Source organism: Chelon labrosus (genome assembly GCF_963514085.1).
Source record: "Chelon labrosus genome assembly, chromosome: 11".
NCBI lineage: Eukaryota > Metazoa > Chordata > Actinopteri > Mugiliformes > Mugilidae > Chelon > Chelon labrosus.
In genome coordinates, this window is record NC_140344.1 from 21005383 (window position 1) to 21027850 (window position 22468).

A 22468-nucleotide genomic window follows, 5' to 3' on the forward strand; every position below is an offset into this window, starting at 1 on the left:
CACGACAATTTGAAAGAGGATACATAATTGAAGCGGCAATGAATCTTTTAAAGGGGAGACTTCCTCTTGTCTGACACCAAGGAAGTGGCTTGTGATTTTGTGTGCGTCTGGAATTCCCAGCGGAGTCAGTAGTGATGCTTCTGTCTCACCAGACGAAAAGACAATGATAGGTGTGAGGGTGCGGAACAATGCACAGACACACACAGACACCGACACAGACACACACGTATACACACACCTGTGACATGTGTGCATCGCTCATGCATGCTAACCCCGTGGGAGAGATGTTTTTTTTTTTTTTTTTTTTCTTGATTGTCACTTGGTTTCTCCGGTTGTGCTCATTTAAGCGGGCAGCAATGCTGAGATGCAGGCTCTTTACACATAAAATGGCTTGAAACAAAACCGAATATCCGGCCTAATTCTCTGGCAGGTTTTCGGAAAAACATGCTCTCTCAACTCCCTTTCCTACCTCACTCTCTCTTATGTACACACACACTCGCACAAACTCACACACAAAGCCCCAGAAAACCCTCCTTTCTTTTGCAGCGGTCGGTAGAAAACAAGATTGTTCCTAATTGACTCCACATGTGGGAGAGTGTTCTGTGGGTAGATGCTCACACCACGGTCCCCCCGTTCTACTACCCTCATCCTTCCCTCTCCCCTCTCTCTCTCTCCCCCGTGCTCCCTCCATCAGCTAATATCGCAGCAGTAATACATTTGCGCTCTCTCTCTCATTCCTTACTCTTGGTTTGTGGTTGAGGGGAGGCCTCCCGTTAGCGGGGTTCCGTGACGGCCATTTTCCTCAGGCTTAGGGGGGACCCCACTATCAGGGTGGGGAGGGGGGGATAGCGTCTGCATGTGTGAAATATGCACTGTGTGTGGGAAAGTGTGTATATATATATATATGTGTGTGTGTAGGGGAGGTGACTAAGGCCATGATGGAGTCATGCCAGAGCAGGGAGGTCCAGAGACGGGGCAAAGCAATCGGGGGGGAGGGATGAGAGGCTGTGTGTCTGTGTGTGTGTGTGTGTGTGTGTGTGTGTGTGAGAGACAGGGTGGTGGTGGTGGTGGGGTGACAAAAACAGCAGTACAAAATGAAAAATCCTGAGTCTATCAGATTGTTTTTAGATCTGACTGCCTTTCAGTGCGACCGCAGTGTTTAAACTCAGACGCCTTTGATGCACCGCTAGGCCTAGTAGAGGGCTAACTCCAGCCGCTATGCTCAGGGTAACACTTGTTTCCGATTTTCGCAGTCAACTCATATTGTTCCATCCGTTTGATGCTGTAAAGGGCCGATGTTGGAAAATCTAATTCTGGACTGCACTTTTTGACCTCTGTTGTAGACATTACTTCATGTACAGTAGGTGTAATTAGATTTCTTGTCTGGTTAAAAATACCTTTGTGAAATAATATTTTCCTCAGGATTTTGGGGAATTTACTATAAAGGTCCCAACACCTTTATTGTCTGGGAAAAATATGTAATTTTTGCAGAAAGTCCTCTTTTAAAGCGTATTTGATTTAACATCAGGATGTGACGAGGAGGCATGTTCATGATGCCATCATGCATGTCAGACGATGTGGTCTACCCTCATTAAATTGTCTTGGCCCATCTCATCGCTGAAGTGCCACTGTACCACTACTTCCTGGTAAACCATGCTTCTATTTGAAACCTTTCTAAACATCATCTGGTGCTGCACATAAAAGAAAAGGCACCCCACTGCTCAAATTATAGTCATTTTTGAATGTTTTCAGTCATTGTTCAGCGACATTATTGTCAGTCAAACATTTACGATAAAGTTCCTCTGCCTGGCATGTAAATGAAACGGTTGTGGTGAGTTTTGGCGGGATAGGAGTTATTTTCTCTCTTTGCAGTGGCAGATCGTTTGCAAGCAAGCTTGCTGGCTGGTGCCAGCTGCAGCGCTTCAGTGGGCCGAGTGCTCAAAGTGCATGTTGAAAGCTCCTGCAGGGCGACACTAAGAATATACGAATGGGATATTTGACCGTTCTCAGCATTTCAGTTTAGTGCCAGATTGTGCTGTAAATGTCAAAAGTAATAATATCCATTCAGCAGTTGGTCTAAAGCATGTCAGATTGTTCATCTGATTGATTGATATGATTATTTTGGCAATTTTGGGTGGCTCAGTGGAGTGGTGGTTAGCGCTGATGCCTAACAGCAAGAAGGTTCCAGGTTTGAATCCAGGCTGACTGGAGCCTTTCTGTGTGGAGTTTGCATGTTCTCCCTGTGTCTGTGTGGGTTCTCTCTGGGTACTCAGGCTTCCTCCCACCGTCCAAAGACATGCTGGTTAGGTTAATTGGTGATTCTAAATTGGCTGTAGGTGTGAGTGTGAATGGTTGTCTGTCTCTCTGTGTTAGCCCTACGATAGACTGGCGACCTGTCCAGGGTGTGCCCCGCCTCTCGCCTGATGACAGCTGGGATAGGCTCCAGTCCCCCCGCGACACTTCACAGGACAAGCGGTTACAGAAGATGAATGAATGAATGAAATTTACAATTTTGTTGTTTCTCCTCTAAACAATAACGCTCAGACCATTTTGTGTCCTTTGCATGTTGGGCACCCCACGGTATGTTCAAACGCCAAAAGAATGCTTGCACTGACTTGAGTATGAAACTTTTACCGCTGGCTGATCCAGGCTTTTTTTTTTTTTTTTTTTTAAAGGACCCGATCGATATCAGGCTTCAGCCAAGCCCGATTTTTTGTAGTTGATTATTTTAGGTCTGCTGTAAACCAATTTATGTCCCTGTAGCGTAAAAACGCCTTCGTTTATGGCAGTTGGCTAGCATCAAACCTGCCAAAAAGTGAGCGAAAAAGAAGACTGCTACTACTACTACTTCCTCTTCTGTTTAAGTGGCGGTTGGCTTGCGTCAAAGCATAGTAGTATTGGAGATTGTCATTCAATATGGCCTCTCAGCCCCCTAAAAAAACAGAATACATCGAGTACACTCAGGCAAAGGCTGAGAAAAGTTTATGCTGTTGGATGACCAGAACATTTCTGGAGTAGAGAACACAAGATTTCACCGTCTGCTGGAGCTTCTGGAGCCAAGGTACGAGCTATCCTCTCCCCGCTAAATAAGCTTTGACAGCCCTATTTATTGGAGTTAATACAGACACGGTGCACATGTGATGTAGGAGAAAACAAGTAAGATGATAAAAGCCTTTAAGAATCTCCAGGGGAGAACATTGTGTTCGGGACTCAGATCAACCGACACTGAACATTAAAATATCTGTACCGGACCGGGGGATAAAAAACCTGACCGGGATGTCCCTGTTAACAAGTCATCTGGGCTCACAGGGAGCCTGTAAGTATTGCCATAAGTCCATCTCTTTGTGGGATGTGATTGTGTAAATCCCACACAAAAGCTCGCTTCACACAGTCAAGAGGAGAGTCTGCATAGTAGTGAAAGTACCGTGGATGATGAGTGAAAACACTGCAGCAGAAGGGAGAGCAGGCACACAGATGGTCCATGGTGTTATCACGATACCGGCCTTTAGTCATCATGAAATGAGCAGCTCGCTTTGTTTACACATAAACCAATGATGTCACTATTTTGATAGTAGTCATGGTGTTGTTTTCCATGTTCGAGTCATTTACACATTTTGTAAATGCTTTTAATTCAATAGATATGTCCCTAATATTAAAATAAAGCTTGAAAATTATTTTGTCCTGAGTTGGTTTTCCTGTATACATAAACGTCATACCTAAAAATATTCATTCTCTAATGACATTTTAAAAGCTGGCATCTTCACAGTTAAATGTTCTGTTTTTGTTGGTGCATTTTCCCGTATTAAAAGCAGAGCTCTTTAACGCACGATCAGCTCATTTAGCAGGGAAAAGGTCTCTACTATTGTTTATGTGCCTGCTGGCCAAGTTTTCATAGAAGTAGTAAATACAGTGTTGAGGTTTCTCTCTGGGGCCCTGGCCGCTGACAGCAGTGCAGCAGACCAGATGCACCAGTCGCGTTCAACTCTGTGCCCCGAAGCACTGTCCCGACCCGACGACCACAGAACAAAACAAGATATAGGGCTGGACCAACACTTACACACAATAAGTGGTAGCTTCATTCAAATTGCTCATTTCCCATGTTTCTTTCCGTCGCTCTCTCCACCCCCGGTCAGTCCGCCGGGGCAGGCATCACTCGGAGTGAAAGGAGGAACAGGGAGCAAGGAGGAGAGAGACAAACAAACAGAGTTTAGAGACTGTGTGGCAAACATGGAGGAGTTGTGACACAGCTCAAAAGGGGGAAGAGAAGGGGAGAGGAAAAAAACAGCTGTATTCGGAGTGATTATGAGAGGGAAGCTGTGGCCAAGTCTGGCTCGATTCTCTGTTTGACTGACACTAGATGGCAACATTTTGCTGTATTGCGCCTCTCACTGGTCTCCGTTCATCCCCTATCTGTTATTGACTCCTTGTTGCTTAATCATAGACACTGAAAGGCTGTGTTTATATGTGTGACTGTGTGTATCTGGCTAGGCTAAAGGGTGGTGATGGAGAGGGGTACATGGTGGGTGGGGGGGGGGGGGTTGCAAACCTCCCTATACCCCCCCCCCCCCAAACCCATCCCCTCCCATTCCTGCTCTGAGCAAATCCGGGCTCTATGGAGCTGGAGGTGCTGAATCAGGCTGAGGGGGGAAATCTTGCTTATCTGTGTGGAATTTTATTATTTTCAACTATTTGGATCATGATGGCTCCTGCTCTCTTTCCCTCCCTCTTCCTCCTTTTCACCTTGTCACGCGAACACAGGCTTTCCTAACACAGTGTTGCCTGTCTGCTGCTTTGCTTCCTTCCCTTCCCGGTGCTGCCTCACCCTTGCTTATCACACCAATTAACATTTTTACTTCTGCCACTTTTCCCCCCGGTGCCCTCTTCCCCTCTGTGTGTCTCATTTTTGTTTCCTTTCCACTTACGGCTGGATGAGTTATCGTATGAAAATTTCAATTAAATCCATACTCTTAGTCATTCTTTTTTTCTTTTCTTTGATTTTCACACTTTTTAAATCTTAATTCAAGGCACATCAGTCAGAGGAAGCGGACAGGGTCCTGGAAACTTTAAACCCTTTCACTTTTCATGGAAAAGTCCATCGGCCTTAAGTTAATCTTTGCGGGTATTATTAGTTTAAGGAAATGTACAAAGGGGTTATCCTTCAAATAACTTTGAAGTAACTGTTCAGGAGAAGAGTAATATTAAAACACAGAATTCCTCTGCCCTCAGGAGCTGTGTTTTATTAATATGTACGGCATCATGGCTTCCTGCTACTGGCTTTTGGGGAAAACCGTGTAAGAAGAATATTGTTTGTTCTTAAATTAGTACAGCCCTGTACTTTTAATATTTGCTCCGACTAGCGTATTAAAACAAGCATGGCCCAAGATCCAGTTGTTATTCGACAAATGGAATAATATAATGCTCAAGTTCTTTCTGGGACTGTGCGTTAACCAGAACTGACAATTTTAGAGTACTTCAGTGTTCTTCCTGCAAAATAATTTTCACATTCTTGTCTTGGGTGAACTGTCGGTTGTGAAAGAGATGAAAGGTGAAATCAGGGTTGTGCTCAGACCCAGAAGAAGAGTACTGTATAAGGCTAGTTTGCAGTGCTGTTAATGTCCTATTAATGTTAATGAAGAGTTAGTGATCCGCTTGAAAAATAATAAAGTTGCTACTGAAATGGAGCAAGAAATAAGTATTGAAATGCAAATATTAGGAACTGTTGGCTACCTGGATATTAATATTAGGTGTCAATTGTTTTGGCTGCTTCACCAACCTTCACTTTCTTTAAAAGAAAATTATCCGATATACTGAAGAAACCTTTCAGTAGAATTTTGCATATTCATTAATCACTTGAGTATTTTGAAGGAGGTTAAGATTCACTTTACTGAATTAAAAGGGAAAGCTCTGGCCTTTGTTCGTGGTTTAGTAATGCCCTGTGCCGGGAATCTGTACGTAACTACATAAAACACTAATAAAATGCTAAATCGCAAGACCTTGCAATTAGTCAAACCCACAGCCGACACAAATTTACACCTTAAATAATGCCAAAACGCCTTGTGATCGGTTAAAGATGGCTAACAAAGCTGCTATAGAATGATCGTATCCTGTCAGATTACAGGGGCAACGTTATTAAATGGATTTATGAAAAGGAATAAAATAAAAGAAATGAAGCCCTAAGTGAGAAAATTCTCCTTTTATCCTGAGTCATGCTTCCTTACTTGGGCTTAAACGCATCTGTCAGCATTCTGGGCGTATAAATCTTAGGAAGGAATGGACTGATATACTAATTAGTATGTGCACAGATGTGTGTGTGTGCTGGTGGTGAGGCTAATAAAAGGAGAAGCTTTTCCTAATCAAGCTTCTTTGAAAAGCTCCACCATCTCCCAATGTGTCTCCTGATTGAAAAAATTCACTTTTAAGTAAAATCTCGTGTGTGTGTGTGTGTGTGTGTGTGTGTGTGTGTGTGTGTGTGTGTGTGTGTGTGGGGCTGTGTGCGAAAGTGTATGTGTGTAGGTTTCATAAGAGCTCAGTGGAGAGAAAGCATGAATTATAGAGAACAGAGCAGGGTCTTAACCATCCGGTTTGGAATCTCACACGCGAACCTTCCTTTGAACGGCTTCAGTCGGAGGCCACCGGTTGTTTCTCTCGCACGTTTCGACTCTTTACCTCCAATTCGGTTCAGATGTTGCGAGCCCTAACGGCGTTGACTGCGCGACCGCGTGGACGCATTTCCACAGCGAGGCGTTGATATTTATCGGGGAAAACAGATTAAGGCGAATGCCTCAAAAGCGGAACGGTATGAAACGTAGTAGTGCAATCGAACGACAAACAAACAGCCCCGTCCCGCTGCACGAAAGACCCTCAAGACTATCCGTCTCCTCTCTCCATTTTCCTGCTTCCCTTTTTTTATTGATTCTTATGTCATCTCCCTCCCTCTCGCTCTCTCTCTCTGCAGCATCTTCTCCTCACCCTCATTTCCTCCAGTTTCCCACTTATCTAGATAGCCAGGGCAACACACACACACACACACACACACACACACGCATACATACACATGCCCACAAACACAAACACACACACACACACACACACAAACGCTCATGCTCGTAACCTTTCCTTGATTACCCCTGACCCCGTGACCCGTAATGACACAGCTGCAACTTTGATCAGCCAGTCGGCATGCGGCGCCACCCATGTTCTCAGCAGGGCTGCCACTGGCCTGATAAAGCCCTCTGATAGGCCCCTGCTGATGCATTTCCTGTTTTGGTATGCGTCTTCGTTTTTTATTTTCTCCACCAGCTGGTCCCAGCATTCCTCAGAGTTGGGGAGGGGGGCAGGGGCATTGCCTGGATGTTTATGTTCGGGGTGTTTTTTTTTTTTTTTTTTTTTTTAAAGCAAGGGTTTGGTAGCCTAGATAGTTGGGTCTGGTACTGAGAAGGGGGTGGGGTCGGTGGAGGGGATGCTTGAAATTGGGGGGGAGGGTGTTTGAGGGTTGTTTACATGTGTTGGCAAGGGAGAAATGGGGTACATTGTGGGGGTTGTGGAGGAGAGTGACATACATGGAGGGGATAATGATCATGAACAGCTGTTTATATATATATATATATATATATATATGTGTGTGTGTGTGTGTGTGTGTGTGTGTTTGTATATAATGGGGGGCGTACTGTAGAGAGATAGTAAAAGGTTTAGGTGTGATCTGGCTTTGAGGTGCAGAGGTTGGGTGGGTTTCTCAAACGATCTGACGCGATACGATTTATCCCTCGTCACACGTTAGTGATATCACGGACAGATTTGCTTGTGTTATTCTTGGCCGCTTCTGATGTTGTTGTTGTTATCTTCCGAGTGTCCAGTTCAAGACCAGATGGACGCAAACGTCTTTGTGGGTGGCTGGGTGTGTATTTAGGTAGTGATGATCTTTTCCTGAGAGCTCTGTTACCAGGGTCCAATGTCTCCAGTAACAGGCTGGGAGCAGACATGCCCAGACATGAAAACTACCTCACGCGCACGCACACACACACACACACACACACACACACACACACACACACACTCTCTGTCTGTGTCACTCCCACCGTCCGTTTGTCTCTGGGCAGAAGTACGTGCCTATGTATCACTGGACGCCCTGCACTAGTATGTCAGAGGGTTGCTGCGACTGATCTTTGAAGTAATTTTTGTTGAATACCGGAGGCTTTGTTCATACACCTGCCTGACTCCTATTCTTTGTCCCACAAAGCCTGTACACGGTGTAGAGGCGGGGATCTCTTTTTTTTTTTTTTAACCTCACAATTAGATGCATCTACGCATCTGGATGCATTTCAGTTTGGGTGGTTTTTCTCACTGTATGACCTCATTAACAGTAGTATAACTTTTAATGTCTCGAACATAAAACAATTATTTACTTTTATTCAATTAGAGCAGTCACTGATGTGCAAGTTTAACTTTCTGTTGTTGCCAATATCAAATCTGTTATTTACTTGGATAAGGTACTTGCTTATTACCCGTATGATGCAAAATGTTATTAAAAAATGGGAAACCATGTCTCGCTATGTGGAACTGATTATGATGCTGTTGTGTGTGTAAAGCTATAAAAAGCGCACCCTACTTCATGCATCATCTCTTTTTGTTTTGATCTAATGTCGGCATGTAAAAAAAGAGGCGCAATGGATGTAAACATTACGTGCATGTGCTCTGAATTAAGACTCGCAACAGCTCACCATAATGCACACAAAGTGTTGTCAGCGTGTCGTCGGCACATCCGCCGTTAATGCGAACGGCACGGAGGCAACGCACAAACGTACGCTGCTGGAAGCCAAAGCTGACCAAGCTATTTGACTCTTGCTGTGCTGTGGAGGAGATGTCATTGTAATTGGAGGGAGGGCCGAGGTCATGACCCTGGATGAACCCGCAGCAGGATGCTCTTGGTTAGTGGCCTACTCTCACTGCCACTTATCTGTATTTTACAGAGAGCGAGGGATGATTTCACTTTGCTGTGTCTCTCATGCTCAGCACTTATTTTGCCAAATGTTTTTCAGGCCCTCACATCAAGAGTTTGACTTATTTACCTTGACTCTTTAACTCTGTTTTAGCACCCCAAATTGGTTCAATTTGTATTCTCTCACGTCTTCCTACCAAATCATTTCCATCTCGCTGTCCTTCCTGAGAGAACAACAGTCCAGTTTTATCTGTCTTTCTTCACCCCTTCGCCCTCCCTTCTCCTCTCTCTGTCTCCGATCTCTGTCTCTCGCTCTTCTGTTCCTGGAATGGATTTTTACCAGGCGATTTGGACGGAGGCACAGTGGGACAGTGTGTGCGTCTGTGTGTGCGTGTTTGTGTTTGTGTGTCAATGAGATAAAGTGAGAGTGAATGCGTGGCCCACCCAGAGGCCTGGCAGCGAGAGCTATTTACAATCATCAGGCTACATCTCCTCTCCTCTGCGGCCCTCTTCCATTCCCTTCCGTGCTTCTCCCAGTTTTCTTTGTCAATGGAAAACACTCCTTAATTATTAATTAGGCTAAGTACCTCCCATCACCTACAGGGTGGTAATGCTAGGCATCTTTCTTTTTTTTTCACATTTTTAAATATATATTGCTAAAAATCCTTGATTTTGGACAGCAGCGATTGGTACAGCAAGTATACAGTACTATTCCAGAGATAGTCAATAAACAGGAGTGATGAATTATTGCTCAGTCTTATGTGAAATATAATAATATGAAAGACATTTTATGTGGGTTTCTTTTTGACATTTGGTGCAGACCTTGTTGCACAATACAATAACTCCCTGGAAGTGAGACCTAGACCGCTGTTTTGATGTGGACGCAATACAATTTCATCATTTTCAAGTATGAAAAGACCCATCCTACTTATTGTCATGTTATTTTAGTCAGCTAGAAACTGTATAATTTTAAGAAGCCAAGTATGTCCAGGTGAAATGCGTTTGTTAGGACAGTAAAATGCATGAAAAAAGATACTCTGAATACTTTCTCCTGACCGTGCTGCCCTTTGCCTGGTTATTTTTTTCATATGATTTTATGGTTACATGGAGACAGATGTTGACATTTGGTAGCCAGCAATTACTCATGCTTGGAAAGCCTAGAATAACAAGATGAACTAAAGGCAAACTGCAACTTGAACGGACCACTGTAGTCAGCTATTTCCTTCCAAGCTGGTAAAAGGAGCAGAAAAGCAAAATACTTAGAAGAAGCGCAGACAAGTCCGCAATGTTTAGGTCAATCTCAAGAACTGCAGGCAAACATCCTAACTCCTTGGCTGCCAAAATCTATAAGCATGTGGGATGACGGTGTGCCAAAACTCTGTCCAGTAAACAAGCTACTTGTGAGTTCATCTAAGTTTTGTTTACAAGCCCCAGTTCACTTGTAATAGGGTAGTTGGAACTTAAATGAACCAAAAAGAAATATACAACAGAAATTTTATCTGTGATTGAGAACAAGGAGAGCAGAGTCGCAGAGTTGTGTCACACCTTTTAAGACATTGGGCTTGTTCAGACTTTGCGTTAAGATCCGATCGTGTAAAACACAGATGTGAACAACCCGGGGACGCCTTGAGATCGCATTTGAGATATCCGACCTCTGGCCGCTTTTCGGAGGTGTGTCAACATTCCTTTGGTAGTTAGTGTGAACGCAGTGCGTCCTAATCCGTATTGAAGACCACTTTAACAGGATGATCTACGTGAGAATTTACAAATTAAAGCATTTAATGTGAGTCTACAAGTGTGATTCTGTGTTAAGTATTGATGCGTCCTGTTGATGTACAAGGAGCCCTGTTGAGTAAAGTGTTTCCTCAATCACCTATGTCTTTATTTACCTTTATTACTGGAGATTACAGTGCGTATGGAAACTTCCAGGGTTTGATATAATCTGAGTTTTGTGCAGGTCTAACTAACGTCAGAACGGCGATCAGTAAATAATAACATAACGTGTGAAGCCAAAGTCATAAAACATGGCTGTTCTCGGTTCTGGAGCAGCGGTAGAGATCCATTAGCTGTTAAAATATTCTCTTGCGCCCCAGATGATGTCGAGGTTTATTTGCGTACAGAGCGTGAAACTGAGGTCGGATCTGTAGAAACATGTCTGATGCCAGGTCTGACCACACATACCTAAAGCTGGCCACTTGCTATCGGATAGCCCAGTTCGGATCTTCATGCAAAAGGTCTGAACGGTAGTTTCCCATCAGCAAAGACACGTGACCTCCATTAACTGGCCGAGTGGAGTAAAATATGGCCGTTTTAATCTGCAATTTAGAGCTCCAAGCATGTGTTGCTAAAAAGAGAATGATGCTTGCTCAGTCAGGACGGATAAATTGGGTTTGTGCGTGCTCGCTAACTCACAGATCTATATCCCACACACTCAGCAGGGGGTTGCCCTCAGCTCTAATCCTGGTAACCTCACCACTGTGGTCGCTTCCACTGTAGTCTGCCAGGCTCTCCTGCCATGTGGTCGAAATGGATTCTACCGCAATGTGAGCACCTCTCTCTCGCTCTCTCTCTCTCTCTCTTTCTCGCTCTCTCTCTCTACCACACACACACACACACACACACCAACACAGACACACCACCAGTACTCAAGATGCCTCTGCACTTTGCTACGGCGTACCCCACCACATCGCCGCATGAGCCGCAGACTCGTGAGAATTTGCTCTGTGTCGTCAACACCTCTCCGTCTTTATATACGGCTCACATTTGTCTTTACTTGAATGTCATCCAACCGACATGTCGCCGAGCTTTGCCTGGTTCTGTCTTCTGATGCCTTCTGGATTGCCCCTCATCAAATGAAGGCAAATGTAGTCTGTTTGATGGTCGTGTGAACAGCTCCGTTTCAAGTGCTCAGACCATTTAAAGCCCCGTCGGGCTCCCTGACCACAGTGAGAGCCCCGCTTTTCTTTAATACTGTCAAGTGTGGTCATCCCCGTTGTCGGTGTACTTGGCCCCCGCCCCTCCGTCACATCGTATTTCGCTCCACAATAACTCTCGGTGCTGGGGGTTTTGAGAGAGCACGAAAGAAAAGCTGATCTCAGATCGTAAAAGAGCGGTTACACTGTATTTTTTGATGGATTCAATTCTTAAGTTCATTCAGATCATCTGAATGGAAGTCAACATTTGACCCGGAGAGTAGTTTTACAGCTGTTGAATTGTCTTCAAAATAATAAAACTTTGCTCCAAGCTTCTTTCATTTCAGAGGACATAAAATCTGATACATGAAGCCCGTTCTGTGGATCAGGGGATATTGAAAAATGAAGTCAAACCTACTACAATAGGGTTGAGTAATCGTCTTTTGGATCCGTCTCTAGGTTTTTTCCTTCACATTTGTAGCATAGTTCTTATCCTGCACTTACCGTGCAGCCCACTCTGAGACTTCTACACATTGTGTGTATATCATCTATCACCTTGCGACGTCTGGTCCCTGTTCAGTTCAGTCTATTCATATTCGGTGTGTTTTCACTTGCAGAGCAGCAGGTTGAATCATAATGTTCTATTCAGCTTTCAGTTCGCAAAGTGCAAAGTACACCATCTTGTTCTCACCAAAGACATTTTTAACACATCAGTCCAGAACAACTATGGTTTTCATATTTAAATTTGCGCTCATGAATTTAAAAATAATCAACCCTTCCAATTTTTCCTGTTTTGATTTCACGTGTTTTCCAAGGCCGTGTGCTCTTTTAACATTTCTCCTCTTAAGGGCAAATTATTATACATACAAACACGCAAATGCACACACAGGGACTTTTCCAGCAGCTGTTTCTGAGTTACAACTGCATGCTCAGTGTGTTGCAGCTTAGGAAGAAAGGTCAGTCAGATTGAATACAGTTGTCCTTTGTGTGTGTCTTTCCATCTTTCACCTGGTCTTCTCTCTTTTCACCCTCCTCTTTCCCGTCAGGGGCTGCGAACAGAATTGACTCTGTTGTGACCACATGTGCATCCACGCGCACGTTGGACAACCCAGATTTGAATGTAACTACTAAGAAAATAACATTTTGCTGCCATCCACAAGCAAACAGTTTCCCGTCAATGGCGAGCGTCACACCTGACAATAACATGCATTCTGAATGATTGGTTCACAACTAGCATTAAAATACGTCTACACGTGTGTCTCCAGCTACCATTTCAGATCCGATCACAGCCTTGTATGTAAATGAACACAAACATTATTTGAATATTGTAACAACTAGCAGTGTATCGCTAGCGTTGTTTTCAGAACAATGTTTGTTGTGTGTGCTCCCTATGCAGCGATAAAACGAACTGAAATGAAAGCGTACTCAAATCATTATCTTATTTATCTCCACTCTGACGTTAATTATTTTAGGGACCTTCACAAAGCTCAGGTTTGAATCTGTATGTTGCAGCTGCACAGTTTGCGGCATTGAAAAAAATCTCTTGTAATAAAAGTAAAGAAAGACACTGGTCATTATTGAGAAAATACGTAACTCTGCAAAGCTACTTTTAAACCTAGCCTACCTATATTTAATATTCTCATATTTAACTAACTTGTTTAGATATTTTTTTTATTAATTTAGTTAGTTAAACAGCTGCAATAACTAAATATTTTATAATGCTCCCCCTACTTATAAATAGACATCCCTTATTGAGATTTTTCCTTTCTAATGATCAAAATAGCCTGTGTGTATTTTTATTTCTAAGTGAATGAAGCCAAGCTCTGTTTATGCCGGAGTATGTCAGTGGAGAACGTAGGCGGGTCGTCAGTGTGGTCAGGACACCTACTATGGGAATGGGGTCAAAGAAGTCCAGACCAACCTCCAAATATGACCGGATCTCGTATTCATCCTGAATGTGTCTTGGGTATTCTCTGACTTGTCCTTAAAGCTAGTCACTTGTGACTGGATTACTCAGGACGGGACGGATGATAATACCAGATAGGGCCAAACGACGGTCTCCAAATGTGGCGCGCCAACAAAGAGAGGTTGTCTTTCTATTTCCATTGAAAGGGAAACTGTGGGTGTAATGGGATGTTCGTGTGCGTAAGAGGAGTGTGTTTACATCGCTAGCAACGTTGGGCCTTTTCCCAATACTCCTGGATGGCTGCTTGATTCAGTTGGGAGCGCGGTGAAGATGATGGCAGCGAAGGAAAGTATCCACTCCTTCCATTGGTTGTCTAGGAACAGAAAGAAAAACCCTCGGAGGCACAAAATGCCTGACTGTCTTTCTCCACTTGTATACTTTTGGCCAGGCCTCAGTCTTCCCCATAAATCTCTCAAAATGCACTCATACACATACTCCTTGCCCCTCACACACAAACACACACAGAGAGAAAGGCAGACGCACAGGAAAGATCGTTTTAGCTTGGAGCGAACGGAGATGGAAGGGACATGGGCTTTGCCTCTGCTGTGGTGTGATGTATATATTTCAAACAAAAATATGAACGCTTTCTGCCAGCACTTTCTCTCACTGCGGAAATGTGTCCAGCAGACGTTTGACATATGCGCACACACACTCACACAGGGTGCGGCCTGCTGCCAACAATAAGACTTGTTTAACGAGTCTCAGCGCTTTGTTGATTTCAGTCTCGGGGCTTTGTTGTTTTTGTGAATCGCGCTCTCTGAGGCCGATATTAATCTTCACAGTGTGTATACATAAGGTGTCCAGGGCTGTGCTGTATAACTGGGAATTGTCATGCGACAATGTTTGGTTCAAGTTGGGTGAAGTCCTGTTAGGTTCACTGCTTCATTGTTCATCTTGTTGCCAGGTCTGGTGTTTATAGTTCTGGGGTAGACCCCTTCCTCCTTCAGCATTACATTGCTCTTCCTCACATCCTGCACCCCCTTCTTTCTCCACGCTGACTCCTCCTCTGGATTCCTCTTGCTCCTGCAACAATCTTCCCTTCGACTAAGTGTTTGTGTTCTGGATTTTTATTTCCTCGATGGCAGTGTGTACGAGTGCAGAGAGACATTGGCCTTGGCTGTGGCGCCGTTTTCCAGGTGCTTCTCTGGTGTTTGGCAGCGCAATTCCTGCACCTATTCCTCCTGACTGGGTGTGTGTTGTCTCTTTTCTTTTGCCCTCACAAGAAAACCTCCAGCAGTTTGAAATACAGGCTTTGCCACGAGGTAGAAACACAAGAAAAGGGTGGCATTTCTTTTGATTGATTTGCATGTTTTGCACCAGCTGCTCCTGAAAGCTGGTATCGCAGCGTTTAGACACAGATTGCCAGGTTTTGGAGAGTAACATGAATTCAAGCCTGTGTAAAGTATCATACCAAAATAGTAGTTTCCGTAATTGTTGTCCTTTGGATGGTTGGATGTAGTTTGATGCATGATCATGCCATTGCTGTCAGACTCTTGTTTTTGTTTTTTTGTTTGTATGTTTCTCAGTCTAAGTCTCTCATGGTGTGAGAGAAACGCCAGCATCCTGCCACCGCTGCAGCAAAATGTATGCCTTTAGCGCTATTCACATTACTTTAGTTAGCAAACTAGTATGTATATGTGCTCAGGTTGCAGCATGGGCTCCTGAAGAGGAAGAGAGCAAAGATAAGAGTGAAGCTAACCCCGCTTTGACCTAAATCCAGGTTTATGGTTGTGTGTCAGATCTACGGCGTAGCCTGACGTGCACTTCCCAAAACTATAACTACACATCTCAGCGATGCATTTCATCGTTCAAGACTTCCAGTAGTCGAACTAAGCGGCAACATTCACCCTTCACCCTTCTGCCTACTACACACCTTCTACTCAAATGTCTTCTCGCTTTCGTGCATTGCACTGATTTCCGTAAAAGTAATGGTCATTCAACATTTATTCGCTTCAACTCCCTTTCGATATTGGGCAGTCAAAATGTCTACTGTTTGTGGGCAAAATTGTAAAAGAACTGCATTGTCTACGCAAGAGCCACAGGAAAACAATGGTTGTCATACGCATGAGACAAGTCCTTCTTCTTCTTCATCTGTTAGAAGTGTGTTTCCATCTCCCATTGAGCATCAAAACCCCATCAGACCAGCATGATTCTTCAGTTATTGTGCAATATTCTTGTTTCCACAATCCCCTTCTAATACAGACTTCCCAAATGGTATCACAATATATTTTGGCGAGATGGTAACTGGCTCAGTAGGGGTCGTCGATGTTTGTTCTCTTCACCGCTTTGAGAAGTTTATTAAAAGCAGTCCTTGTTGCAACATCATAACCTGCTAACTGGGGTTGACGGCGCTGCAAAACTAGTTCAAACTGATTCTGCTCATTATAAAAATGTTTTTCTGTGATCTTTCTAAAAATACAAAGCTGAAACGGGGACGACATGACTTGTTATTTTTGGATTCACCATGACCTGGATCACTTTTTTTGTGGTCCTTGGTTAACCAGAACTTTCACATAGTGCACCAGGTTAGACATTGCTGGTTATATTTTTAGTACAGAGCCTCTAACCAGCGTATCCAGTCACTGTTTTCACGAGTTGAAATCCACCAAACATTCAGCTCTGATTTATCTCGTCTCGCTGCGTTCCTTTGTATTGTATCGAGGTTTTTTATGTCCTCGCTAGTCGCGACCCGAAAAGCCAGTGACGAAACGCGCGCCACCCTGCAGAGCAGTCATAATAATCCAAGAGTCCTGCTATAGATTGTCCCAACTCGAGCACGTTTTACAGTAGACAGAGTGAGCTCCATTCCACATCTTTGGCTGAGCGAGCTTCATGTTGTCTCCCCCTTTGGGAATTAAACCATGCTATGCGGTAATTATATGCATGTTTCTCTTGGTATTTTGGGGGTTGGAGACAGACAAAGTAACATTCACATCAGAGCCAGACCATTCCTTAACGCCTACACACTGACCCCAAACAAAATATTTCACATATTTAAACAGAATAGTTGATTGACATTTCTGTTCATTGAAACAATTTATTTTACAGCAATCGGCCTCTGCATAAAATAATTCAGAAGTTTATGAGTCACATAATGACAGTCGACTGTTTGTCATTATGAGATGGAAGTTGTTGGTGTGAATTACAATGTTAGTGATACTTCATCACCTTGGGAGCATTTATGAGCCTTAGCAGTTTGCTTAAAACCCAGACGGTGATTTAAAAATGACACTTGCAAGTGCAGTTTCATCATCAGAAGGTGGAAATGAGACTTTAAGTTAGTTAAATATGTCAGGGATTTGACTCCAGTTGAGACAAATAACAGTGAATTCTTGTTGCCAGGTGTTCATGGGAGAGGCTGAGAGGGATAGGCTATAGATATGTGTGCATGCCTGCACCCACTGACCTGTTATTTTTGTGTGTGTGTGTATCTGCGTGTGTGTGCGTACTGTATTCGACGGCAGATACAGACTACAGTTGGGCCAGTGATGCATTAGCCATGGCTAGAGATGGGCTGGTATGGAATAAATAATGGATACCATCCTTTCCCTCTGAATAAATCAAGACCAGAGAAATGGAGAGAGATGAGAGATTAAATGTGGGAGAGCGTTGGAGAAATTGAATGCCAGAGAGAAAGAGCACGTTTGTGTAACTGGAAGAGGAATATAGAAGGAGAAACAGTGTCCTGAATTTCAAATATGTATTTCGCTTCTCTTTGCCTTTGCAAGAAAAAGGGCCGTAGTTTAAGGAACGTGCAGTTTGATGTGTCTTCTGTTGCAAAAACAATTGTGTATGAAGTGATTGTGTGCGAAGTGGGTTATAAACATCTAAATTAATTTATCCCGTGGGAATAGAATGTTTTCTGAGCTGATTTTTCTCTCTGTGCATCCCTCTCAGGCGCAGGACCAGACGTTCACCTTCCCTGACATCTTCCCAGAAAAGGAGCAGAAGCCATCAGAGGGCTCCGTGGAAGAGATGCAGGAGAAGTTCATGGAAGATGAGAAGCAAAGGCAGAAACTCGACCCCAGGAGAGGAGGGGTCACCGAGTGGTTTGGACTCTGAAACGTAGCCCGCTGACCGCAAACGTTATGTGTGTGCGTGCGTGGGTGTTTCACTGGGAGAATGCGACTGTTGTGATGTCACTTCTATTTCTGTAAAAAAACACAAGTGTGTAGTAAAGAAGAACGATTATGTGTGTGGGAGACATGTGTTTGGTGTGTTGTGAAGCAAGGCTTCGGTCCAGTAACCAGAGCCAGAACAGAATCGGAGGAGGAGGAGAGTGGCCCAGCTCCATTTTTGATGAAACCAGCCCACCGTACAGAATCTTCATCACCTCAGATGACCTCTTCTCCTTCCTCCTCCCATTCTTCTGTCCCACCTCCCTGTCCTTTTACTCCTCCTCTTTGGCACCAGTGCTACTGCACCTCCTCTTTCTTTGTCTCTCCTTTTTCCTCAGGAGTTTTCCTCTTGTCCCTGTACTCCTTGTACCTCTCCTCCAATATTTTTCTCCTGCCACACTAGGGAGTGGTATAGTGTGGTATCCCTAGTAGCCCTGACTCTCAGCCAGTTGGATCCAGCTACCTGGACAGCCCACATCCTTCCCTCTTTTATGAGTTTGCCTTGGATTAATTGACCACTTTGGGTAAACAACAATTGAGATGTTGTTTCAGCAAAGCAAGTACATGGAATTTGCAAGAGTGTTATATTACAGTATTTTGCGGTAGCATCTCTCGCCATAACTCTGAGAGGGAAGGATTGTTCCCAGTGTTTGTGTCTGTGTGTTTGCCTAGCGCGTAGGCCTTTGCCAGCGAATCTGTGTAATTGTAAGTGCTGTTGGAATAACTACTAATAAATGGTCACTTGTCCAAAAGTACTCCGCTCTCTTTTTCTTGTGTTCTCCTTGCCTCATCTCCCACGACTGCTGCATTGCAGAACTGGCACTTTGCGACGCTGTTCGCCACACAAGCCGACCCGCGCAAATGCCAGCATGGTCTGGTAGCTGTTTTGACAGAGTAATGATCTGTGTTTGAACTGGGCCAGTGGAGGACTGAGCTCTCTTACCGTAATATAGCCCATAAAGGGGAGGGACCTCTCCTGGGCCCGCTCAGACCCTCCATTATGCGAGGCCAAGGTTACAGTAAGTGTCCCCCAGCCGTGACCACTAATGCTGGCTGGCTAATACAAAGGTCCAGTCCCTGACCTCACCCAGCCAACTCATCTATCACTAAGGAGAATGTCAATATTGATCCTGTTGGCCCATTGTCTGCTGCCTGGAACTACTCGCCCCCTGCGTCGCTGTAAAGCAATCTGATTTGGAACGAAGCGAGCCTCCAGTTACACGGCCACTCCGTTTCTTTCTCTCCCTGCCTCGTTCTCGCTTTTTCACTTTTTATTTTCCTCTTTCCCCGCACCTTCTCTCTCTGTTGCCCAGTTTGAACCTTTAGTGAAACACTCATAGAAAGAGAGAGAGAGAAACCAAATTTGTTTTTTCTCTCTCTCTCTCCCTCCTCTCTTAGTCTCAACAGACCGCACAAGAAAGTTGGGAAATCAAGTTCTGGTGTTTGCCAAGCGGTAATCTGTCCCTGTTCTCCTCTTGTTCTTTGTTACAGGGATACCCTGTTCCTTCTAAAGTCAGATACTCACACTTTAACATACTTGCCACAATTGTTCCCTATCACTGAACTGGCATTTAGGAGCCGATAGTAAATCCTAGTTTAATGCCTGCTGACAACGGTGGATACAGTATGCAGTGTTTTGTGATATGTTTTATAGAGAACACACTGAGACACACTTGGATAATGAGCTCATGATTTGCTAGCACCACAACATGTCTGCGTCATCTTGGGTCTTTCATAAAGAACAAGTAAACAGGAACAACTAATTAACTGTTACACAGAAAAATATAACAACAAAAAAAAAAAACATCTAGTTGCAGAAGGAATAAAAACAAAGAGGGTAATACTCTCTCAATGGAGCGGTGCCAGAATGATTTAAGTTCTTATGGAGCTTTCATGATGATTCTGATGACGGCCTAACTTAAAATATTAACCCCTGCAATAAAAAGTCTGTCCTCATATATTCATTCATTTTGCTGCTTGTCCTGTGAAGGGTCGCTAGCGGGCTGGAGCCTATCCCAGCTGTCATCAGGCAAGAGACGGGGTACACCCTGGACAGGTCGCCAGACTATCGCAGGGCTAACACAGAGAGAGAGACAACCATTCACACTCACCCACAGCCAATTAAGAATCACCAATGAACCTAACGAGCATGTCTTTGGACGGTGGGAGGAAGCCGGAGTACCCGGAGAGAACCCACGCAGACACAGGGAGAACATGCAAACTCCACACAGAAAGGCCCAAGTCGGCCTGGATTCAAACCCGGAACCTTCTCGCAGGAGTGAGGCACCAGTGCTAACCACCACTCCGCTGTGCCCCCCTGTCCTCATATAATTAAATGGATTTTCTACTTGGACTGTCCAAACCTCTCATTTGTCCTCCGCATTAGCTACAATACATGCAGCACCAGGTTCCCCATCCCGTTGGAATGTAACTACGTCCCAACGATTATTGTTTTCTGGCATTTTATGCAAAACACGCAAAAACACGGCCCTCGTCTTGAAATCGACAAGCTAGAACACTCGTGATTTGTTTCAGTTTGCATCGACAGAGCACTATGTTGAACTTTCAAGAAAACTACGGAGAAATAGATTCCTAACGCGTAAATACGCAACCGATTTGTTGCAGGAGGAGCTACAGTTTACGTAAGCAGGTATTTGGAGCTCCTGCGAGGACAGATCAAACCAGTTTTGGCTGGAAGATGCCGGCTAGAGATTCACAAAACTAAGTGCAGATTCAACACTGTTTCAAATTATTTTTCACCTCTTTGATCACCCCTCCACCAGTATGTCCAAATCTGTCTGCACCTTAAATATACTGCAGCAACTTTTCTGCTTTTTTTTTTTTTTTAAAAAGACAGCTGAGCTACATTCACCCCTCCACTCCCGCCTCTCCTCCATGTTTTCCCACTGCCTCTCTCCTCTCTTCATACCCAATAAAAAGCTGCAAGCACAATGCACCCCCCCCCCTCCGCCCCCTTGTCCGGCCTTGTCCGTGCAGCTGGCAGCCATTTCCCTGTTTGTTTATACAGTGTTCTCCTTGTCAGTCAGATGATGCGGCGCGATCGGAGTGTGAAGGAAGGGGAGGACGGAGGTATGCGGCGGGAAGCGGGCGACAGAACCCCACTTCCTACTCCGGCTGAACTCGGGATGACTGTGAGGCAGGCAGCCCCCAGATTGATAGGGATCTGTGCGCGCCGAGCAAGTGGGAGCAAGCAAGCAAGCAAGCAAGCGAAATGCGTCGTACATTGTAATGCGCCGCACGTCGTGTAAGTGCACGGGGTGGGAAAGCCAACATGTGCGTGCAAGCTGCTGCAGAGGGCTCGGGGAAGATGGAGTGAGAGCAGATGGAGGTGAGGGAGAAAGCAAAGACAGGGAAGTGAGAGTGAAAAAGATGACATCACTGAGAAAATGCTGAGCTGGATTTAAGGGCTACTGGATGAAAGAGGGTCTGATCCCATGGTGCACCATCTCTCTCCCTCCTCTCTCTCTCTCTCTCTCTCTCTCGAGATGTACAGTGCAGGTTGTGTTCCCATCCCTACACGGTTAGTTAATGGAAGGGGGGTTGAATATTTTAAGCTTCACTCCCCCCCCTTACTCTTCCTCTTCCTCTCTCTCTCTCTCCTCCCGTTTTTTTTCCTTGTTCGGTTGTGCATTAGTCAAGTGCACACATGACCCTGTTTCTGCTGCTGCAGTCCACATTTGGAATCTGCATGACATCATGTTGTATTTTTGGGATAAGTAGCCTTATAGTGAGTATCCTCCCCTGCCTCTCTATAGCCTCCGTAGGGGGCAGATCTCCTCCCTTGCTCACTGAAGTAAGGGAAGGGAAAAGGAAACTTTCACCTGCAGATGCTCCTCTACAAGGAAATCAGATATAGCGTCTTTCCGTAAATGCCGGTGAGAAGGTAACCTTATCTCGTCATAATAGTCAGCGTGCTGTGCAGGACTCTCCGTGACAAGCTCCACGTAATCTGCCTCAACTAATAAGTAAAATAGCTTTAAATTGAAAACCTTTGTTCCATACCTTTACACAATCCATTGCCAACTGCATTTAAAATTACACACACACACACACTCGTGTAGTCATACCGCTACTACCGCCACCACTACTACTACTACTACTACCGGCCTCCTTTGCAGACGCACAGACAGCCACACACTCACACTTGTGTTCACTAAGACAACCGGGGTTGCCTGCTGAGGATTCTGACGGCCTCTCTTGGACCAGCGCCACACACATTCCTCCTTCCCCAGGTTGCCATTGGTTCATCTGAGCTCAGCCGGTGCACTCTGTCACCCCGTAAGTGTGTGCATATATGTCCGTGTGTGTGTGTGTGTGTGTGTTTCAGTGCGAGTCCATGTACCATATGCGCCCTCACATAAAAAAAAAAAAATGTTATCCTCCTTTTTTTTTTCCCAAGAATCCACACACACTCACACACACACAGCTTATGTTGTGAACCTCTCACACATGCAGAGCGCGTACCCTGATATGGCCCCCCAGTATATATGGTCATACTGTACTCACATCTATACCC

At 44.6% G+C, this 22468-nt stretch overlaps 1 protein-coding gene across 1 annotated transcript in view; it reads left to right on the plus strand.

The window, feature by feature from the left end:
• Window positions 1–18678, plus strand: part of mrpl23 (mitochondrial ribosomal protein L23) — a 37844-nt gene extending 19166 nt beyond the window's left edge. The window contains exon 5 of the mRNA XM_084555873.1: window positions 17711–18678. Coding sequence (XP_084411999.1) covers window positions 17711–17875 — 165 coding nt within the window. The 3' untranslated portion in view covers window positions 17876–18678. The remainder of the gene's footprint in view (window positions 1–17710) is intronic.
• The last annotated feature ends 3790 nt before the right edge of the window (window positions 18679–22468 follow it).